We start from the raw sequence: 23,576 nt of genomic DNA, 5'->3' as shown, positions 1-23,576 counted from the left end.
CAGATTGCATGGTTTGATGATCAAACAAACAAACACCTCTCTCTTTCTCTGAGTTTTCGATAGATTCATTTTCAATATCCCTCTATTGCATGCTTCCCCCCCTCATGTCACCCTCTTTGCTTCTCACTCTCTTTGGTAATTACTCGCCCCAAGCCACTTCGTTTTTAAAGTGGCCGTAGTTGAAAATGGTTTTTCACAGGTGAGGTTTAAAGATCTGGTGGGGTTCAAATCAACAATGTTGCCCGTTTATTATACGCGCGAGCGGTGGAGGGTGGGGCTCAGGGGAAGTCAGGGATCGATGCATGGGCGTATCTATGAAAGTATAGGTTGGCATGACATGGCATGCAAATGTACTGATCAAAGACTGATGGTTGTGCATGCATGCCAAATTACCAATGACATGGCCCCCTCACCCATGCAATCTCTCACGAAGAACAAAATTTTTTTTAACTGATAAACGAAATCCTCTTTCGATATATGTTTCCATTCATGCAGAGGACAAATTTCATTTACTGTTTGGAAATTCTTTGATCTTGATGACACGAAGATGATATAAAAGTTTGATCTTGGGTCCGCTTGATCTCAGTGGCATGTTGCTTTTACAGCAGCTTGGGCTTATCTGACACGAGAGAATAAATACTATAGAAGAGAGAGACACTTCGATGCCTACACTTCTTCTCCTCTTCCCTAATTCCTAAAATGTTTCAATTTCAATTCCGCCACAAGTTTTTGTTTTTCCTTTTTTTTTTTTTGAGCTATATACAATATATTTTCGTACACTTTGACATGTTTTCTCTTTTTCGTGGCACATGTTTTGGGCTAATGTGACGTCTCATGGCACATGTCATTTTATTTTTCAAAATTTTAAAAGTTCAATTATAAAATTATGATTTGATTATTTTTTAAATTAGTTGATATATTATTGAAATTGATATTTGAAAGTTACCGATTCTTTAAAACTTAAAAATATCATTTTTAATTAAGTATATAACATGATAAAAAAATTTAAGAGTAAATTAAAAAAAATGTAGGGCGAACCTTAAAATATATAAATTCTTCGTTTTTAAAATTTACATTGTTTACAATTTCTATCATTATTTCTGTATTTCTTTGCCAAATTTAAGAACCATTTTATATGTCCTCGTGTTGCATCAATAATTATCATTGTTATACTCTTCCTTGAGCAGAAGAGTATGTTCCAAAGAGAATCATTTGAAACGTATTCAAGACCAGAATCCATGGTGATTATCTGAAATTATCTTAGATGGACTCATAATTTACTGTTTTGTTATTGTAATTTGGTAAAAACAAAAAAAAACTGTGCGGTAAAACCAACATAAAAAAAGTTGAAATTATGGTTTGCTCTTCTTTGCAGGTGAAGGGAAAATAACTGGGCTCATCTTATGCTCAATGATCCAACCCTTAATGCTTAGTAAGAGGATCGGGCCACACTTTAAACCCAGAAACAATGCTTGGGCCGACAAGCCATTTAACTCTCAAGCTCAATGACGGTCCAATTAAGCTCAAGTTCCTTCATCCACCATGAAAATTTTAACCTCCAGCTTTGCTTGCCCAAATTTTTTATAGATCTGAGGTCGTAATCCCGTAATAAGAAAGTTGTTCGTATTATAATTTAAATTTTAAATTTATTAAATATTAAATTTAAAAAGTGATTGTAATAATTAATTAAATTAAATTTTAAAATTTGCCAAATCATTTTAGTATCTAGTTTTTATCCCTTTTCCATAACATGTTTTTGCAATTTTGACTGCCCTAATAATAGAATGGATTTTTATTGTTTTTTTTTTAAGTTACTAGTAAAGATAAATAAATTAAAAATATTAAAAATTGAATTTTAAATATAATTATATAAATTAATTAAATTAAATATAGAATTCAATTTGATCATCTTTTCTGGCTAAGGAAATGAGCAGGAGCTTTTTGTCATGAAAAAATAATTTAATGATTGATTTATAAAATAGTAATGAATTTTAATCATTAAAATAAAATTTTTTATTTTTTTATCAAATATTTTAAAAAAATTATTTTGTCTTGATGATTGTATTGTTATTTACTCAAACTCATTTGGTTTTCTTAGTAATTAAGCAATTATTTTTTATTTTTTAATAAAATTACATGTACCGTAAAATAAAAATAACTATAATCAAACAACTTTTAATATAAAAAAATCAAAAAATATAGAAAATAAAAAAATTTAATAAATATAGAAAATCGAATTGGAAAAGATTCCATGAAGACTTGCAAAGTCAAACGCGTTTCTTGGGTCAAGGCACTGAGCTAACACGAATTATTGATTAGATTAATTACAAGGTAAACAGTGCCTGAAACTGAGTTGACTCAGTCTTCGTTAACTTCTTAGATTCTTTCAGTAAATTTCTTACCAAATCGTAAGGATATTCCAGTTACCCAAAGGAGAAAGTGTTTAAGAATTTAAAGGTCCTCCAATTTCAATGGTTGACTCACCGAGGAAAGACTACCAAAAAACAACTCTTCTCATTAAAGATTTTTAAAACAGTAGGGTTTGAAAATACTTGTTTAATTTTCACACTAAATTATTAAAATTTTTTCCACGCAAAATGTTAATATAATTTTTAATATGATGATTAATGAATTTATTAAAAATTGAATAAAATAATAAACGTGATTTATCATATAAAATTTAAGGTATAAAAAATATATTCAGACGTTTAAATTAATAAGATAAAAAAAAAAAATAAAGCGAAAGAGAGATAAGAAAAACATGTTGGATTAGGAAAACAAAAAGCGAAGATGTTTATATGTTACCTATTTGATTTGATTTGATATTTTTTTTATATTTTATAAATGAAAACGTGATTAATTAATTTATTAAGTGTTAAATAAAATTATTGTTGATGTGATAATTAAAATATAATCTTAAAATTTTTAATTTAATAATTAAAAATATTTGAAGGAATATGAAAATTTTAATTTTAAATTAATTTTTTTATTTATACTAAAATTTTCTTTTTTTAATATAATAAAAAAAAGATAATCAAGATATAACAAAGAGAAAATTGTGAAATTCCTATTGATGTTCACGTATGCAAACAAATAATAATAATAAAACCAAGAAAAATAACAATACAACCATTTCTTAATCATGGTTAGGCTACCCACCAAAATAGATTTAGGCCAAAACATGGGCATGATTGGAAAAGGAAACAAAATAGATGAGTGCAAACCATAAAAAAGAAACAAATTTGGTGTTAATTCATAAATATTAAACAAGAGAAGCCCCACAGGGGAAAAAGCAATATAATTTTATTTTCTATTGAATTTACTAATTACTCCCCACTAACCTAACCTAAGTCGCGGCTTTCTGGATAAAACTTGGTGTAGTTTGGAAAAACGTTAAGGTTATAATGGTCATTTAAGTTAAAGTAATGGCTTGCATTCAGTCCATTTTTGGAAATTAGATAAGTTGAAGGGCTTCTTGGGTAAATTCAACTAACAGAGCATTATGATATCTGCAGCAGCAACACAAATCCAACCTAAGCTAGAAAAAAAGAAAACAAATTCACTTTAAAAATTAAAAAAAAAAAACAAAAAAAGAGAGAAAGCTCTCAAAAACCAATTAAACAAGATTGCGGGTATCTCTATCTTTCCCTTTCTTTATTTTTTTAATCTGTAAATAAATATATATAATTTTAATTGAAGAGGTTCTGCCTCTGTTCCTCCTATTATTCCTCAACATAGATTCTTCTCTATCTACTACAGTAATAAGTTTTCTTCTTTTGGTTTTTATTTATTATTTTGTTTTTTTGGGGTTCATGGTATAATAATAGTTAATATTTTTATTTTCTGGGTAGCCATTAAAACTTGAAGAGAAGCTGTTCAGACAAGTACCTAGGAATCTGGAGCTGTTCTCAAGTGTTTTTGGGGAGTTGTTGGACTCAACAAGATGTCTCAAACCAACTGGGAAGCTGATAAAATGTAAGTCCTTTTTCCCCTCTTCTGGTTAAAGTTTTCCTTTTTGGGTTTCCAATTATTTCTTTTAGTTTCTAATTTGGCTTTAAACTTGTTCCTTTTTTTTTTTTTTTTGGCTTGATTTGGGTTCTGTGTATGTAAGTTTTTTCTGGGTTTTTGTGGCTTTAAAGTTGTTCCGTTTTTTGGCTTGATTTGGGTTCTGGGTATGTAAGCTTTTCTGGGTTTATGCTTGTTCTCTTTGAAGTCTTTTGGGTTCCAAGTTTAGTTCTTTGAAGCTGGTCTTTGTTAGGGTTTTGTTTGTTCTGGAACTTCTAGGTACTGTTCTGATGTTTTGCATTATTTGTGTTCTTTATATTTTTTAAGTAAATAAATTTGGTTTAGGGTCTTTTTTTTTTATGTTTAATTTCAGTGCTCTGATTTGAAAAGACTGTTGCATCAAAAATTAAAATTTCCCTTTGGTGTTCTTTTGTTTCTGAGTTAATTTTTTTTCTCAATATCATGTTAAATTCCAAAATTGTGTAAAACTGTTGTTTATCAGATTTTCCTTGTAAAAGGTTTACGTTTTTTACTATGGTTTTTGGTTTTCTTTGTTGATAGTGTTCCAGTTATGCTTTTAAATTTTGATCTCTTACTGGTATAAATGATAGCCATGTATTTTCTCGATAACAGGTTAGATGTGTATATCCATGATTATTTAGTAAAAAGGGATTTAAAGGCTTCAGCTCAGGCTTTTCAAGTTGAAGGAAAAGTATCATCAGATCCTGTAGGTAAGTAAGTGGGTTCAGGAATTATGTTAAAGATGAAGAGGACCCATTCTTATCTTTAGGTTCTCGTCTTCTCACCCTAAAAGCCCTTCTCTTAAGAAAGAAAATTTAATATTTTTATTGATGCTGATGTTGATTTTGAACCTGGATATCCAGCTATTGATGCACCTGGAGGTTTTCTCTTTGAATGGTGGTCTGTTTTCTGGGACATATTCATTGCCAGGACTAATGAGAAGCACTCAGAGGTTGCTGCATCTTATATTGAGGTTGGTTTTGATTTTATTTCACTTTTTCAAGTGTAAATTGTGAATTTGCTTTGAGTTTGTACTTGGTATAGGCAACCTAACATCAACATTTCATTTTTGCATTGTTTGTTGGGGGAGAGGGGGCAGATCTGAAAGGTTTGGGTTTGAGGTTAAAGAGCATCTGCACCTCTGTTATGGTGTTCATTTCACCCCACATGTCATGTCCATTATATTGAAAGTCTAGGGCGTATGTAGGGCTTCCTGTCTCTGATAAATCAACTCTTTCCTTTTGTTGATCTTTAAGTGGCAGAAGTCCTTTTGCCTTAAAACATTTAAATGATAATCTGCTTGGAGTCATGATTAAGTGAAGTTTCTTTCTCAAACACATATATGTACACTAAATTGAGAGAAGGAAACAACAAAAAAACAAAGGAAGACTTCCTTGTCTTATGCCTTGTTTGTCTTGTATAAGTAATTTCTTGCAATTTCCTTAGAAGTAAGCTACATTGAACATGCGTTAAAGTTGATATCAATGTGTTCCACAATGGTCATCTGTCTAACTCGTTGAATTTCTTGCTAATATTTTACTGAATATCTATTATTTTTATTGGTTTGTTGATAAATGACAACCAGAGACATCAGTGAGGATTTATTAGTTGGAGGTTGGTTTTGGCTTTTTGTACATGGAAATTGGATTCCTTTCTTGAAGGCATATTGCATAACAAACTTGTAGCCTATTGCGATATGGCTATGAGATCCTGTGTTGCTTTGTTGCAGAACTGGCTAATTAAGGGTCTTTCATTATTGAAAGGAAGAAATTGATAGCAGGAGAAGTGTTTTGTTGTTGAATTTTGTTAAAAATTGTTATTATTTATGCCATACTTATACCGTATTTTATGAAATCCTTAAGCCTCCCAAATGATTTGTCCTTAAAATATGTGATGCTTATGGTGCATTTTTATTGCAGACTCAGTTGATTAAAGCGCGGGAGCAGCAGCAGCAACAACAGCTACAGCAGCAACCGCAACAGCCTCAACATCAACAGCAACAGCAGCAGCAGCAACAACTGCAGTTGCAACAGCTTTTATTGCAGAGGCATGCTCAGCAACAACAACAGCAGCAGCAGCAACAACAGCAACAACAACAACAGCCACAACAGCAACAATTACAACAACAACAACAGCAGCAACAACTACAACAACAACAACAACAGCAACAGCAGCAGCAGCAGCAGCAGCCCCAACAGCGAAGGGATGGGTCTCATCTCCTAAATGGCAGTACAAATGGGCTTGTTGGAAATGACTCTCTCATGCGTCAGCCTGCTGGAACTGCTAATGCCATGGCAACAAAGATGTATGAGGAAAGACTAAAATTGCCACTTCAAAGGGATTCTTTGGATGATGCGGCTATGAAGGTAGGTGGATCATCTTTGATTTCTTAGAAACTGTTCTTCTTTTAGTTGTTAACCGTCTTAGAAACTCCTTACAGCAAAGGTATAGCGAGAATGTTGGCCAGCTCTTGGATCCAAACCATGCCTCAATATTGAAGCCTGCGGCTGCAACCGGCCAACCTTCAGGGTGATTTATTTTACATTTCTTTTATTACTCAAAGCAAAGCATTTGGCTGCAAACGGTTTTGTAAAGAGCAACCTAAATGAATTCTTATGGATGTTAAATATGTGGAAAAATTAAGAAATAAAACTGTATGAAAAAATAAGAATAAAAGCCTAATGTGTATTGAAGAGCTGCTTATTAAGAATTATACAAGCACCTTAGGTTTATATACAACTAACTAGGGGTTAAACTAGAAAACTAAATCTTCTTAAAATATGATCCCTATAATTAAGTGATTGACTATCCTAATGTTCTGACTTTAATTCTAGAGATACAAAATTTCAATTTTAGGGATACAAATATATACAGATTACAATCAGCAGATTATAATCAACTACACAGATTACAACTAGTTGTAACTAAATGTTTTCTCACACTTCCTCTCAAGCTGGTGAATAAGTGTTTTTCATTCTTAGCTTGGAAATAGTTCTTGAAATGTTGCACTGTTGAGGCCTTCAGTCAACACATTTGCAAGTTGACCTTTGGTTGATACATATGGTGTGCAAATCAACCCACTGTATAGTTTCTCTTTTATGAAGTGTCGGTCTACATCAATGTGTTTTGTTCTGTCATGTTGAACAGGATTGTGTGCAATGCTTATTGCAGACTTGTTATTACAGTAAAGTCTCATTGGTCCATCCCATTTGATCTTCAAGTCTTCTAATATAATCTTTAACCATAGTAGTTCACAAATTCCTTAAGTTATTGCTTTAAACTCTGCTTCAGCACTTGATCTTGCCATCATATTCTGTTTTTTACTCTTTCAAAATACAAGATTACCACCTAAAAAAGTGCAGTAGCTTGAGGTAGATTTTTTATTAGTTACCGAACTTGCATAATTAGCATCTGTAAATGCTTCTAGTAACAACTCCAAATTTCTTTTGAACAAGATACCTCTCCCAAGATTAGCCTTCAAATAGTGTAGTACACGGTAGACAGCCTATAGGTGCACTTCTTTAGGACTATGCATAAATTGACTTATCACACTGACAGCATATGCTATGTCAGGTTTAGAATGTGAGAGATAAATAAGTCTTCCAACTAATCTCTGGTACATCTCCATATCTATAGTAGCATCTTCATTAGCTTCTCCAAGTTTATGATTAGGAACCACAGGGGCACTTGCAGGTTTACATGTGAGCTTCCTAGTTTCCTTAAAAAGATCCATCACATATTTTTGTTGTGAGATGAAAACACCATTCCGTGAGTGAGCTACTTTAATTCCTAGGAAGTACTTCAATCTTAGCTCTTATATCTCAAATTCTTTGGTCAAACACCGTTTAAGAGATTCTCTCTTTTTCATCATCTTCTACTACAATTATATCATCAACATATGCTAATAAAACTGTGACTTTTCCTGAATCTGAGTGTTTGATAAACAGTGTGTGATCCCTTTGACTCTGTTTATATCCCATTGCTAGCATCACCTTGGCAAATCTCCCGAACCAAGCCCTAGGAGACTGTTTAAGGCCATATAAAGCCTTTTTCAGCTTGCATACTTTGTTTGCTTCTAGATGACCTCCAAATCTCGGTGGAACTTTCATGTATATTTCTTCTTCCAAATCACCAGGTAAAAAGGCATTCTTTACATCAAATTGTTGAAGCTGTCAATTGTAATTTGCAGTCAAGGATAACAAAATCCTAACTATATTGATCTTGGCAACTGGAGCAAAAGTTTCCTAATAATCCACTTTATAAGTTTGAGTGTAGCCCTTAGCCACCAGCTTGGCCTTATACCTTTCAACAGTACCATTTGCTTTGTATTTTACAGTGAAAACTTATTTATACCCAAGTGGATTTTTTCCTATAGGCAACTCTATTAGTTCCCATGTTTTATTTTTCTTTAAGGCATCCGTTTCTATTTTCATGGATTGTCTCCATTTCTCATTGGATAATGTCTTAGATAATGTAGTTGGAATAGAAATAGTGTTTAGGCTCGCAAGAAAATTTTTGTGGGGTGTTAAAAAAATTTTCAAATGACACAAAATTAGAGATTAGGTATAATGGATGTTTAGTACATTCTCTGGTTCCTTTCCTAATAGCAATAGGCAGATCATAATCACTAATGTTAGGATATTCATGTTCATTTTGAGAAATAGAGTTAGAGATTGTAATTACCTCATTTTCAAAGTTAGGATCAGGTTCTTGGATTGGCACTGGTTCAAGATCTAGAACTTTTTTTTTTTTAGTACACTTGTAATTCCTTCATAGAATCAAGAATAATATTATCCTTTGTCACATCCTCTGTGTTTGGAATGGGTTTTAACTCAAATTTAGTGTTTGACTTGGGTTTAGCAGAAACAGGTTTTGGACTCAGAAGAATTAATGGGTGAAAATGTTGAAGTAGAGGACAAATCAAGCAAAAAGAAGTCTTTATCCTTATCTTCCATGAATGAAGTCTCCCCTTGAAGATAAGGTCGAGTAAAAAATGGTTTACTTTCTTCAAAAGTGACATTTGTAGACACATAAAATTTTTTGGTTGGAGGATGATAACACTTATACATTTTTTGAGTTGATGAATATCTCACAAAAATGCACTTAATTGCTCTAGGATCCAACTTTCCTCTATTGTGACTATGAACATGAACAAATGATGTACAACCAAATATCTTGGGTGTGAGGTTGTTTGTGGTATCAAAATTAGGATAAAATTGTGAGAGTAGTTTCATAGGAGTTTTCAATCACAAAACCCTTGAAGGTAACCTATTTATAATATGTGTGGCAGTGAGAATAGCTTCCCCTAGTAGGATTTGGGTATGTTTGCTTGAAAAAGTAAAGCTCGGGTTGTGGCGAGTAAATGATTGTTTTTCCTCTTCGTCACTCCATTTTGCTATGGAGTATCAACACAAGATGACTCATGGATAATCCTCTCCTTTTGGAAATAGGTAGATAAACTATGGTTGAAATAGTCTCTTGCCTTATCAGACCTAAATCTCTTGATTTTTACTCTAAATTGATTTTAGATCATGTTTTTGAAGCTAAAAAATGCACTATTCACATGATTTGGATTTGAGTAAAAATATTCAAGAGATCCTGGTATAATCATTTATGAAAGAAACAAACTCCCTTGCACTTGAAATATTAGGAATTGTAGATAGACCTCATATGTCACTATGAATCAAGTAAAAAGGAGTATAACTTCTTTTATTGCTGACTGGAAAAGACACGTCTATGCTTTGCAAGTTCACAAACATGACAATGAAAAATTTCGGCATTTAATCCTTTGAACAAAGAAGGAAACGTGTTTTTCAAAGTTCCAAAAGAAGGATGTCCAAGACGAAAATGATAAAGCTAGATTTTGTCTTTATTGGGAGATTTTTCAAATAGAAATGATAAAGGTAAACTATTCTTGACATTACTTGTGTTGTTTGATGTCTCAAGATAGTGTAGTCCATCCTTCTCCTTAGCAAGTCCAATATTCTTCCCTGAACTCTAGTCTTTAAATTCGCAATAAGAGGGATAAAAAGTCACTTTGCAGTTCATATCTTCGGTAAGTTTTTGTATAGATATTAGATTAGTAGAGAATCCAAGAACATGAACATTTTTAAGAACAAACGAAGGATTGATTTGAACATCTCCTAATCCTGCCACTGTAATAAGTGACTCATTTGTAACAACAATTTTCTTGTTACTAGGACACATGGTATATGTAACTAAACTTTTGTGAAGAATGTGTCATATGGGTTGTGGTTTTTGAGTCAATGGCCCAAGAATTCTTAATAGGTTTAATTGAGATATTTAATCCATGAGAACCAAAAGCTTTACCTGAACTAAAGACCTTACTTAAGGAACATACCCCAGTAAGGTTTTCAAGGGTTTTCAATAGGCTTCTTAGCTTATCAATCTCTTTTCTATCCAACTTTCTTTGTTTTTGAGACATTTGTAGTACTCTGGTGATTTTTTCAATTGACACTTCTTCAAATTGGGTGGTAGTGATATCTTTCTTTGAACTGAAACAAGTCTTAAGATATAACCAGAAATGACTTTTAGCAATGAAAGCTAAGGAAGGGAAAAATAGAATGGCTATGAAGGCCTTAATAGGGTTCAACAATGAAGGCCTAAAATAGAAGTCAGCAATGAAGGCTAAAAATTTTGCTTCTCAAGAAGAGTCTAAAGCTCTGGTACCATGTGAAAAAACTAAGAAATAAAATTGTGTGAAAGAATAAGAATAAAAGCTGAATGCATATTGAAGAATTGTTCATTAAGAATTATACAAGCACCTTAAGTTTATATACAACTAACTAGGGGTTAAACTAGGAAACTAAATCTTCCTAAAAACTAATTCCTATAATTAAAGGATTAACTATCCTAATATTCTATCTTTAATTTTAGAGATATAAATTCTTAAGTTTAGGGATACAAATATATACAGATTACGATCAGCAGATTACAATCAACTACACAGATTACAACCAGTTGTAACTAAACGTTTTCCCACAAAGTAAGACATTTTGCAAAAATGTTGCAGAAGGTTTTGAATATAGTTTTTAGGGCAACTTTTTTGAATCTTGTGGTCAATCTGCTCTAACATGAATTTGTGCCACTGAATGCCAAGGAAACAATTTTGAATTGTTTCACCTCCTTTTTCATTTGAAATAGCCAGTCGCACATTTAGGGTTTATTCAAGCATCCAGGACCTACTTGCTTTCTGCAATAAACTTATTTTGCATCATGAAAATTCCAGGCAAGTATTTCATGGTACAGCTGGTAGTATGTCTCCACAAGTTCAATCTCGGAGTCAGCAATTGCCTGGAACAACGCCGGTAGGGTCACCTTAAATTGATCTCATGTACATGTTGCTTCTCTTAGTCATGTTTTGAAATTTCATCTGGAAGCAGGACATAAAGAGTGAGATAAATCCAGTATTGAATCCGAGAGCTGCAGGTCCTGATGGATCCTTAATGGGAATTCCTGGTAGGCTTGTTTTGCTTTTATCAGGTTCTGTTTAAATTGCATCTTTCCTTTGAAAATAGCACACTGATGATTGTATTAACTCAACTACAGTTTGGTTGTCCTTGTGATTTGCTGGGCTAATATTACTTTTAGAAATTTGGAAACTAAATAATGTGTTTTCATGTTTGTTTCAGGGTCAAGTCAAGGTGGTAATAATTTGACTTTGAGAGGATGGCCGTTAACAGTGAGTTTTATAAAGATTTGCTTTACCCTGTAGTGGTAACTCTTAATATTGTAGTTAAATATTTTGTATGCATTTGGGTAAATAAATTTTTCTTTTGATTGAAATTATTTGTTTTTATTCATCACCTGTATTATTGAACTGTAAATTTTATTTTTCATCTGGTGTTTATTTTGGATGGTTTTCATTTTATCTGTTTTTAGGGACTGGACCACCTGCGCTCTGGGGTCCTTCAGCCGCAAAAGCCTTTTATACAGGCTCCTCAGCCCTTTCACCAACTTCAGATGTTGCCACCGCACCAGCAGCAACTCATTCTTGCTCAGCAGAATCTGACATCACCATCTGGCAGTGATGATAATCGAAGATTGAGAATGCTGTTGAGTAATAATCGGGCTGTGGGCCATGGAAAGGATGGCCTTTCAAATTCTGTTGGTGATGTGGTTCCAAATGTATCACCTTTGCAGGCGGGCAGTCCGCTCGTGTCTCGGGATCCAGATATTTTAATGAAGGTATTATTACTGTCCCTGTGAAGTTTGCTTTTACCTTTCTCTTAACAGGAAAATTCCAATTTCCCACTCTTTTGCTAGGTATTTTGTTGTCACATAAGTTTTATGATCTTTCCATTTCTTAGATATTTCATTTGCCTTGTAGTTAAAATTAGCTCATTTGCAACAGCAGCAACTGCAACATCAACAGAACAGTAACTCACAGCAGCAGCAGCTTCCACAGCATGCACTCCCGAATCAGCAGTCACAGAGTTCTAATCCAAGCTTACATCAACAAGATAAAGTTGGTATAGGTGGAAGTGTTACTGTGGATGGTAGCATGTCAAACTCATTTCGAGGGAATGATCAGGTCTGCCCTTTTCTGGGTACTTTAATTCATCTTGCCAAAAGGATTCCTGACTAAGGTTTTATCTGCTTTCATGTGGCACCCTTGTGTAAGGGTGTAAACAAGCCGAACATGAACGAACAAATGCATGTACATGGTTTGTTCGTTCATTTTAAAGCTGTTTGGGTTCAGTTTGTATTCATTGAGAAAATTGCTCTGTTAGTTTGAGCTCGGTTCGTTTAAATGGTAGGATGTTCGTTTAAATGGCTCGATTAAGTTAATCGAACTCGTTCATGAACATTAAATGAACATGTTCACAAATATACATACACAAACGTGTTCATGAACTATAAACAAATTATAACCAAACAAATTTAAACCAACAGACCCTAAATGAATATAAACAAACATAAGCTAAACCTAAAATAGGGTTAGGGTTAAGGATAAAGCTATAAATTTGTTATTATTATTATTATTATTGAACAATAAACAAACCTAAACCAGAATTATAAATTATTTTGCAGGGACATGGGAGTGGACAGTAATATAAAATTGTTTTTGACTTCTGATTCTTAGCTTAAATAATATCTCAGCGGGTTCCTAACATAATTTCCTTAATTCATTTTAAGGTTTCAAAAAACCAGAATGGAAGAAAGAGAAAACAGCCAGTGTCTTCTTCAGGCCCTGCCAATAGCTCAGGGACAGCAAACACGGCCGGACCCTCCCCAAGTTCAGCACCTTCCACACCATCAACACACACCCCTGGAGATGTGATTTCAATGCCTGCTCTGCCTCATAGTGGCAGTTCTTCCAAGCCTCTGATGATGTTTGGCACTGATGGTGCTGGCACACTTGCATCACAATCAAATCAGTTGGTGAGTCCATTAGTTATTTTCCCATGTTGGTGGAGGAATTAAAAATTCCTTGCATAAATTCTCATTGGAATTCCATTTTGGCAGTGGGATGATAAAGATCTTGAATTGCAGGCTGATATGGATCGATTTGTGGAGGATGGATCTCTTGATGATAATGTTGAATCTTTTTTATCCCATGATGATACGGATCCTAGAGATATCGTTGGCCGATGTATGGATGTAACTAAAGGTGTATAAATATAACTTTTATGGTTGTTATGATTTGATAAAATCTGTTGTCATTGGGAATTTAATATAGCCTCCTTTTTGGAGCACTATAGTTTCATTCTGTTGACTATTTCATGTCCCGGGTCATACTTGGATACAATATGATAATTTGCTAATTCTTTTGTCAAATGATTATGGTAATTGATGCATCCTTGTTGGAATTCACAAAGTACATTTAAGCATAGATATCGTAAATCCAATTAAAATTTGTATATGTTGGTATTATTTTCACTGAATTATTATTTTAAATGTTGATTATTGCTATTATGATCCTGCCACATTGGTTTATACATCAAAAAGCTAATTGAATTTGGCCAAAAGAAATTGTGCTATTGTATGGGCGCGAGCATCCATCTTATGTTTAATTTTGAGGGATAGACATTCGTCTTATATTCTATTATTGCATTACTACATAATATAGGTGGATTAGTTCCACACTTTATATTCGAAATGTACCAGTTTTACAGTGTACCGAATTTAAATGACCTCAGGTTTCACATTTATGGAAGTAAATTCTGTTCGAGCAAGCAATAACAAAGTTACTTGTTGTCATTTCTCATCAGATGGAAAGATGCTTGCTAGTGGTGGCCATGATAAAAAGGTGAGTTCCAAGAGGAGATAAAATTTTACTCATTTTTCAAATGTTAGTTTATAATTGGTTTTTGTTTTCTATTCATGGTAAGAAGTGAAATCATTTGCATATATATTTTTTTTCAACACAGGCTGTATTATGGTACACAGATACTTTGAAGCCAAAGTCTACGCTTGAAGAACATTCATCTTTGATTACTGATGTTCGTTTTAGTCCAAGCATGTCACGCCTTGCAACTTCTTCGTTTGACAAAACTGTCAGAGTTTGGGATGCTGACAGTGTTAGTGGACATTTTTCTTTTCTTTTACTCATGATTGTTTTGGCTTTTGAGCTAATCATGTCTTCTTGTATTGCCCATATTGTTACCCATTAAAGTTTTCATTTAAAACATTCTGTGCATTTTCATGCTATTGTCATTCTAAGTGTTCTTTCTTCTGGATTGCCATCTAATCTGCATTGAGATAAATTAAAGATGCTTTATTTTGCAGATTTGTCTTTTATGTCATTTATTAGGACGGTGCAACCATGTAGAATGAAAGAAAATTCCTCTTTATTATGGTTTATGTATAATGTTTCAAAATCTAGTGAACACATACATGGTTTACTTTGTGATGCAAAGTAGGTTTCTGTAACTTGTACCAAAAAAAAAAGTGTTAGGTTTCTGTAATGGGAAACTCTTCGGTATATAACTGTTCATGATAAATATAAAAGCTCATACTGGAAAAGTAGTTCATACTTCATACTTTCAATGTTGCTGCTCTTTCCTCCTGAATGTAAAACATGAACGGTTGTATGCTTCTGTTTAAATTCTAGTTTGGATCAACCTTTGATCCCATTGTTGTTATTAGATTTGCAGCAACTGTTGTAACATTGGAAATATGTCGGTGATTTGAATGTCTGAAAATGACTATTCCAACAGAATTACGTTAATAAAATGAAGTAAATCATGTACCTGTTGTTACTTAAATGTTTGGCTAAGAAATTGATCAAATGCTGAATCCTCAAGCATGTACTGATTTGTCATGTTATATACTGGCATTTCATATCAATGATGTATACCATTTTCCAAACACAGTGATTGAAAGAGTATTGTTTCAGTGGCTGCATTTTTCTCTCATGCTTGATTTTAAAATCTTTCTATACTGTATGATGGATCCATTCTTTCGATGAGTCTCCAGTTTTTGTTTTTGGGACAGGGTGGGTTGCCTCCAAAGTCTTTTTTTTTTTTATAAATTTTATAAACATATATTAGATGTGATTGTCTAATTCCTCGACCTTTTTCTGCAGCCTGGTTATTCACTTCGCAACTTTATGGGACATTCTGGTCATGTTTGGTCACTTGACTTCCACCCAACTAAAGAAGATCTTATCTGCTCTTGTGATGGTGATGGTGAAATACGATACTGGAGTATCACCAATGGGAGCTGTGCAAGAGTTTTCAAGGTATGATCTTGCATCATATATTCTTGCAAATCGAATAAATTGAATTCAGGCCTCTCTTTGAGGTGGATGCGCAGCTAATAAGATTGTTTCCTTCATGTGGATCAGGGAGGTACAGCCCCTGGTACAGCCCAGTTGAGATTTCAAACTCGCCTCGGAAAATATCTTGCTTTAGCAGCAGAGAATGTTGTATCTATATTGGACACAGAGACTCAAACTTGTCGGCACTCTTTACAGGTGAATTAATCAACATGGATTATAGAAAAATATAAAAGAAATTCTTAGGAATTGGGTGGAAACAAAGAGAAGAAAAAAGAAAAAAAGGGAAAGCAAGTCATTATCAGTTTGCATCATTGTTGAATAAGAAATGTTGTCTTCTTTCGGAAATGAAGTGAATCTGTTAAAACTGGTAAATTTTTTCTATTTAAATTTATTTTCAATTTTAAGTTTTTAAATGGGGCTCCTAGAATTAATTTCTTGAAATAATTGAATGAGTAATTTAGAACAGTGCATTTCAATTTATTTCAACTGGATTTTTGGGCACTGAGAACTGTCAATTTGTTTCTTGGAGAGATTGATCCCTGCTATGGCCAAACTTAAGGGTATGATTTCAATCTGTGGTTTGGGTTAAACCAATGAGGGCTTTCTACTGACCCCTTACACCGTATTTTCTTTTTGCTGACTAATTTTTCTTGATATTTTGCAAAGAACGATTTGCCCAATGGTCATACATTTCTAAGGTTTGACAACTTAAAATTTGGACTAACCAGTTATAACAATGATTAGGGTTCCAATGCAGCTTTAAGTGTCCAGATAAAGGATTTGAAATCTAGATATTTTTCTGGTCATGTTTCAAGCTACTATAAAAGTCTTTAAAGTGCTGAATTTCCAAATGTTGTATTATAACTAGATTGACATTAGTTAGAAACTTCTAATTTGGGTAACTGAAGTTATATATGTGCTACTGCCATAAGCCTAGCCAAACTGTGGCTTGTTGTCTGGCGACTGAGTGAGTACTAGACTGATAAAAGATCCATTGATGGTCACATCTGTATACTGTGGAAATATGTGAAAATTCTTTCTCTTGCTGTGTTGCTGGTGTTTTTTCTCTTACATATGTATAAGAATTATGATCCTTTCCTCGGCATTATCCTCTGTTGCTGCATGACTGACTTCCCTTTGTCCTTGGATTTGTAATAACAGGGACATACTAAACAGATCCATTCTGTATGCTGGGACCCGTCTGGTGAGCTTCTAGCATCTGTCAGTGAGGACTCTGTTAGAGTTTGGACCTTCGGATCAGGGAGTGAAGGGGAATGTGTTCATGAATTGAGCTGTAATGGCAACAAGTTTAACTCTTGTGTTTTCCATCCTACATATCCATCATTGCTGGTCATAGGCTGTTACCAGGCAAGTAACTTTGTTCACTTTGTTGTTTAACATGCATTTGGTTATTTGCTGTTATTATACATTGGCAATGTCTTATTACAAATATTTCTTTGAAATTTTCTCAAAGCTTGTTCAAGATAAAACATACATGAATCAAACCTCCATGAGTAGTTGATCATGCTTGTGCATAGCCTGCATGAATTATCACATCAAAATCTGTTGTGAACTTTGGAGCTATGGAATATGGCCTTTTGAGTCCTGCTCTTTCCATGTTGGGTTCAATTACTTACTAAATAAGTTTGATCCTTCTGCTGCAGTCTTTGGAGCTATGGCATATGACAGAGAATAAGACCAAGACTTTGCCAGCTCATGAAGGACTAATAGCTGCATTGGCTGTATCACCTGTGACAGGGCTCGTTTCTTCCGCTAGTCATGACAAGTTTGTTAAATTGTGGAAGTGATACAATTGCTAGCCGATTTCCCAAGTAAACAACTGATGAATATCACATTAGTTTTCTTTTTTAATCCGCAACAGTTGTTAGTTTGTGGCTGTTCTGGTTGCTCAATGTGTCCATTTCTGGTTTGTTCCAATTTCAGCTCTCCCATAACCCTAGTAACTAACCTTGCTATTGTTGTATGCATGTTTTGTAACTTTGTATCTTTAACTTGGACATTCTCGCCAAAGTTCATTAACTTTTTCTGTTGATGTTTTGTCGGTACGGATTTGGATCCTCTCCATTTGGCCTTTTCAACTTGGAGAAGCCTGTTCCTGGATTAGATAAGATACCTCATTAATTGAAATTGGTCCATTTATATATAGATGGCTTTCAAATCTCATATTAATGGGGAACAAAAAACAATGAGATCCAGGAAATTAAGATATAAAACAAAAAAAACCCATCCTGCCAAAGGAGTATTACTTAACTGAAAGTAGGTGTTGAATTTTCTTGTAGCTCTATGACCGAATCCATGGAGTCAACATTTTTATGTCAATGGTTCCACAGCCTTGCTGCAAACTAAAGGGGGGGAAGAGGGATGCCTAAAATTTGATTTAGCCCCACCACCCTTTAGGTGACGTTTTCCTTTCCCAACATTGACTTTTTCTAGTGACTTATGAACTACTGCATGGTCTAATAAAGCAAATGAAAGGAAAATGCCAACAAGTGCTGATGATGTTGATCTTTGAAAGAAATATTTAGGTCCGCATGATCAACAGCGTAAGCCCCCAAAAACGTGTTGGATTCCTTCTGTGTACATTACTATGACAGCTTCCAGGAGGTTTTGTGAACAAAGCTTTTCCCAGTTCCTGCTGATGGATTGAGGACCAGCTTCAACGTTAGACTGCCACACTCAATCATCACGCTTCTTGCACTTTGGAACACCTATAAGTTACCAAGTATATATGAATAATGCAGAAAGAAAATCCTTTCCTTCTCCTTCAAGCTATCTCTTTGTTCTTCTTTTTCATTGCAGCAATGGTTAATTTGATTCATTGCTGAAGCAGCATCAATCAAAATGGAAGAAAGTAACTTTGATGCAAGGCATTTTCATGGTCTAATTTCTTTAGCAGATGCAGAAATAAATGGATGGTGTAGGGGAAAGAAAGTTCATAAATCCATTTTGAATAACATAAATGTGATCCAAAGTATATACTTAAAGCAAAAAGTAGCTTTTGGATAAGTTTTGTTTTACTACCACCTATAAATGTAGCAAAATCATGAACACATGGTGGTTGGACCGACTTGACAAACCAATTAATTATAATGTCAAGGAGCCCCCGTAGGGGGAGAGATGATTCATAGAGCATACTTTGTACCATGTGGACTTGCTGCCGACTTGCCATTTCAATCAGAACAATTCTTGGTGTGTGTCCCATCTGAATTAAATTTTTGGTTACATTTGCTAAGTGAGAGTTGCTACATACACATCCCTCCTCACTTCTTTTCTTTTTTTCATAATCCTTTCCCAAACTGACCGAAGCTAACTAATTCCCTGAACCAACTCATCCCCCCTTCCCCCCAACAAACTTATATGTTGAGTGCCATCAATGGAAATTCCTTGCTCACAAAAGATCATACCTGGCATTTTAAATTCCTCACTCAAGTGTTTATGGACACCGATATTTTAAACTTTTTGTTTTTTCTTAATTTCTCTTCCCACTTTTTTTCAACGTAAAAAGTCGCAGTTTGAGAATAAAAAAAAAAAAAAAATACAAACGATGAAATTTAAATTATTTTAAAATATCATTACAAAAATATATCAGGAACCCAATGATACATATATATATATATATGTATATATGTATATATATATATATAGATATATATTCTTAATAAAGGAATCGGATTAGAGTCCTCTTTGAAAAATATAACCGTGGTCCACTAACGAGAGTAGATGGGGTTGACTCTGTCCTTTTGAACCCAAAAGTTGAGACCTAAAAGTGACTTATTCAGGGGAGTGCATGAAACAAGATCCATGGTTTGTGGGCAATAATAAGAGATCCATGGTTTACGGCCATGCAAACAACAAAAGAGTTTCATTCTTTGAGTTTGATAATCCCTAGAGTCAATGCCTCTCCCTCTTGTTGATCCGATTAATGGGAAGTTAGATGGAACCGAGGCATTTTTCACATGTATAGGTTTGCTACATACAAGTTTCTAAACAATGGGTTAATGGAATTCTGATAAAAAGAATTGAAATATTGGAGTTTCCCACTTTTTTTTTGCAATACAGAGAATGAAGATTTGTAATTATCAGTGACCATGGGGACCCATATGGCCTTTACTAGAGAGGACCCCAACCCTGTGGGAAAGTCGTGTCCTTGACAGATACAAAAGCATAGGGGCTGGCTGGAATTTTTGAACCTGATCTTCAATCCAAGCCCTTTCAAACGGTCTTAAGGAAACAATCAGACTCATTATTTGTTATGGTACGTTTCTGTTCAGACCCCCAAAAAAGAATATGTTAGATTCTATATCAATGGCAAAAAGCATTAATTGGTAAATGGGTTTTATAACCACGCAGACATAAATGTCAAGCCTTATAACCGAAATTTTTATGGGGCGCACCTTTGATTGATTAAGCACCCACTCTTTCGACTGGTTGTTACAATGCTGACATATTGGCTTTGCTTTGCTCTCTAAAGGTGTCACGCCAGAATGGAGTTGCTGCGCCACTGGCTGCTGCCCTCTCTCTTTCTTTCCTTGATTTAATACTGTACAGTTCAATATTTAGTTTCAAGGACTTGAAGGGTTCAATATTTCGTTTCAAGGACTTGAAGGTGACAGCTATGCAGGAAGAATCTTAATGCAAACAAGGCATTTCAAAGATCTCATATAATGTCCTTTGGTTGAGATTTAAACAAATATGACGCTATTTTTAGATTTCACTATCAGCACATATCATAATCACGTGAAATTCACATTATGAAATGTACATGTCAATATCATCAATTAATTTAAATACAAAAATAAGAATCTTTACTAATTTGCATTAAATATGATTGGGAATTTCTAAAATTTGTTGTTAGTATAAAATTCCTGCAGCAGATATGTTCACAGAGATTAAAAAAAAGAATGGTACATAAGATGAGAACAGGTGGAAGAAGGGTGCCCAAATCATTTAAAAAGTAGACCAACTTTTGGATATGTCTAGAGTTAACTGATCCCTTATAAAGTAGGGAACCTTTTTTTTATATAGTGCTTCAAGTTCGAGAAAGAGAGGGAAACATTAATTGAGAGAGAGAGATGGATGGGGCTAAAATCCCAGTTCTTGTTTTTTCAGGGGAAGATCTTGATGACAGGAAGCGTGGGAGTGAGAGCCGGAAACTGTTGTGTAACAAAGTTAGGGAGGCATGTGAGACTCATGGCTGTTTTCTCCTAACGTACGATAAGATCCCAACAAGTCTACGTGAAGATATGCTGGTGGCCATGAAAGCATTGTTTGATCTCCCTGAAGAGACCAAGAGCAAGTACCAGAACCCTAAGCCTTACCGCAGCTACCAGGGCAAGTGTCCCGTGGTTCCTTTGCAGGAGAGCTTTGGCATCGACGACACCCCCCGGCTTGAAGCTGCTAAAAAATTCACTCACCTCATGTGGCCTCAAGGAAACCCAGCGTTCTGGTAAATTTTTCTTCAAATAAGCTTCAAAATTCCCTCACGTTTCTCCTCCTCCACCTTTTTTCCCTTGTTTTCCATGCTTTTTGCTGCTGGTTTGATTTGACAGTTAACATGCAGTAAACAGAAGCTACATGCATCAGTAGCTTCAGAATTATGAATCGAGCTTTTGTTTGGTTGCATTGGTTATAACTTGATGGCATGAATTAATGCCCATTCTTCTTTAAGAATGGTAGAGATCAGAGTACATGAATATGAACAATTTATGATACTAATATTGAGGTTTTTAACATGCTTTTCATGAATTCATTACTTCTCGTTTCCTTTACAGGTAACATTTTGAACAATTTATAACTACTTTCGTCATGCCATCTTTATTCAAAACTCCAATATCTTTCTTTAATTTTCCTGCTCTAACCAGAGTAAAAAAAAGTTAGGCTATTAAAATTTCAATATTGATTGTTTCTGGAACAAAAAAGACCCATAGTCACGATCATCGAAAAATTAACTTGAAAAGCATATACATATATAACTCCATTTGTCTAATTCAAAAAAGTCTAATCAAATTTTCAAACAATCGTTTTTTAGCTTTAATAACAACAGAAAGCTATATTTTTTACATGATAATGGCTGCCACCAAACGCCTTCACTACCCGTCAATTCCATATTTAATAGGGCTTATCCTAGAAATAGATTTTTATTTAATACAGTGCCGGTTTCAAAAATGATTGTTTTGTATTACAAACTGCACATGCCTTTGCCAGAAAATCATCAAAAAGAAATAAACTCAGTCTCTTTGTAACTGGTGTCTGGCTGCAGTTTTATTTTAGTCCTTGTCAAATGCCCAGCTGTGATCTTGTCGCATACTGGTCAACTGAAAACATTCAATCACTAATCACAAAATTCCATTTATAATTATGCAATGCTACCCCCTCCCCCCACATCATATATTTGAGGCCACAAAAATTCCAATATTTTCAGTTTTTACCTACTTAATTGAGCTTCAAAATGGTGAATCTTTCTTTTAATGTTCCTTGGGTTAGTAGTAATTTTTTATGTTGTACTCTTACTTTTTACTTGTCATTGTGACAGTGAGATACTCCATTCCATGAGCTCAAAGATGCTAGAGCTAAATTTTACAATCCTGGAAATGATTTTCGAGAGCTTTGGCATGGAAGAAAAGCACTACGATGCGCTTGTGAGGGAAAGCACTAGCGTTTTCCGTGTGATGAAGTACAAAAGTCCTCGGAGGGAGGACGAAAATCTAGGTCTGGTGGCTCACACAGACAAGAATGCTCTAACTGTTCTATGCCAAAATGATGTGCAAGGTCTTGAGGTTATAAGCAAAGAAGGCCATTGGGAAGAAGTGGCGGTTCCCAAAGATGCTTTTGTAGTCATTGTTGGTGATGCACTTAAGGTAAGCAAATTAAGTATTTTTATAATGATTCTCTCATTCATGATCATGAAATTTTCACTTTGGAAAACATGGCAACTGCTCAATCGGATCTTCCTATAGGCCTGGAGCAATGGAAGACTTGTTGCGGTTAAACATAGGGTGGTGATGAAGGGCGACAAAGAGAGGTACTCGTTCGGGCTGTTTTCAGTGCCAAAGGAAGGAGCAATAATTGAGGTACCATGTCAACTTGTTGACAATGAACATCCACTCCTTTACCGGCCATTCAAATTTGCAGACTATTTCTCCTACTTTGTCTCCAATATAAGCGATGATGCACTGGAGATTTATGCAGGCGTTTGACTGTGATCCATCCATCACATCATTCGTGGTTGTAAATGCTGTAATCAGCTTTTTAATTCATGCTGTTTTATAACTTTGATGATAAAAAATGTCAGTTTTGTCTTCATTACTTCATATCAAACATATGATTTTGCTCAAAAAAGTGATTTAAAAGGGAAAATTTTCTGTGACAATGATAGTAAATCACTTCTATATATGGAACCACTCCAAAACAATGACTTGCTTTTAGCATTGTTTTGTGATTTATATTAGGTGAAGCCACCGAATTAAACCTAGTAAACTTTATGATATTGTTTATGCATTTAATAAACCTTTTCTAATTTTGATTTAGTGGTTGATGAATGTGTATTCTCTTGTAAAGAGCTTGGTTATTCGATTTTTTTTTCAGATTAAAAAAGATTTTTTGTTGGTTGTTTCAAATTTTCATATAAAATACATGAGTCTAAGAATATTTCAAAATCGAATTAATTAATGAGGTGAAATTTGTACCAAATTAACGTAAAATGGAAAAAAAAAAAAAAACCTATCAAGATACTTGTTGTTAGAATGATTGAATTTTAATTTCAACGAATTTAATTTTAATTTTT

The 23,576-nt window shown here is 34.2% G+C and overlaps 2 protein-coding genes across 19 annotated transcripts; both read left to right on the top strand.

Moving 5' to 3' along the window:
• The first annotated feature begins 3,535 nt into the window (after window positions 1-3,535).
• On the top strand, window positions 3,536-17,825 carry LOC111303360 (transcriptional corepressor LEUNIG-like). Of its 18 annotated transcripts, none has more exons than XM_089742281.1 (19): window positions 3,536-3,632; window positions 3,852-3,975; window positions 4,639-4,736; window positions 4,890-4,999; window positions 5,946-6,392; window positions 6,467-6,555; window positions 11,276-11,354; window positions 11,430-11,505; window positions 11,679-11,728; window positions 11,929-12,234; window positions 12,404-12,580; window positions 13,201-13,431; window positions 13,543-13,660; window positions 14,190-14,299; window positions 14,421-14,570; window positions 15,578-15,733; window positions 15,839-15,967; window positions 16,934-17,140; window positions 17,437-17,825. In XM_089742281.1, the coding sequence occupies exons 2-19, from the start codon at window positions 3,944-3,946 to the stop codon at window positions 17,578-17,580; spliced, it is 2,709 nt and encodes a 902-aa protein (XP_089598407.1). In that variant the 5' UTR covers window positions 3,536-3,632; window positions 3,852-3,943; the 3' UTR covers window positions 17,581-17,825. The 18 variants fall into 18 exon arrangements, with proteins under 18 accessions (XP_089598407.1, XP_089598405.1, XP_022755312.1 ...); XM_089742279.1 differs by having other exon boundaries at window positions 13,186-13,431; XM_022899577.2 differs by having other exon boundaries at window positions 13,186-13,431; window positions 13,516-13,660.
• A 2,934-nt stretch (window positions 17,826-20,759) lies between these two features.
• On the top strand, window positions 20,760-23,137 carry LOC111302621 (putative 2-oxoglutarate-dependent dioxygenase AOP1). Its single transcript, XM_022898447.2, has 3 exons — window positions 20,760-21,239; window positions 22,326-22,650; window positions 22,750-23,137. Exons 1-3 carry the CDS (start codon window positions 20,866-20,868, stop codon window positions 22,987-22,989), a joined length of 939 nt encoding a protein of 312 aa, XP_022754182.1. The 5' UTR covers window positions 20,760-20,865; the 3' UTR covers window positions 22,990-23,137.
• Window positions 23,138-23,576: the final 439 nt, after the last annotated feature.

This window comes from Durio zibethinus, chromosome 13, assembly GCF_047325235.1.
Source record: "Durio zibethinus cultivar Kanyao isolate XHJ-2024 chromosome 13, ASM4732523v1, whole genome shotgun sequence".
NCBI classification, from domain to species: Eukaryota; Viridiplantae; Streptophyta; class Magnoliopsida; order Malvales; family Malvaceae; genus Durio; species Durio zibethinus.
This window is presented reverse-complemented; position numbering and strand designations above follow the sequence as displayed.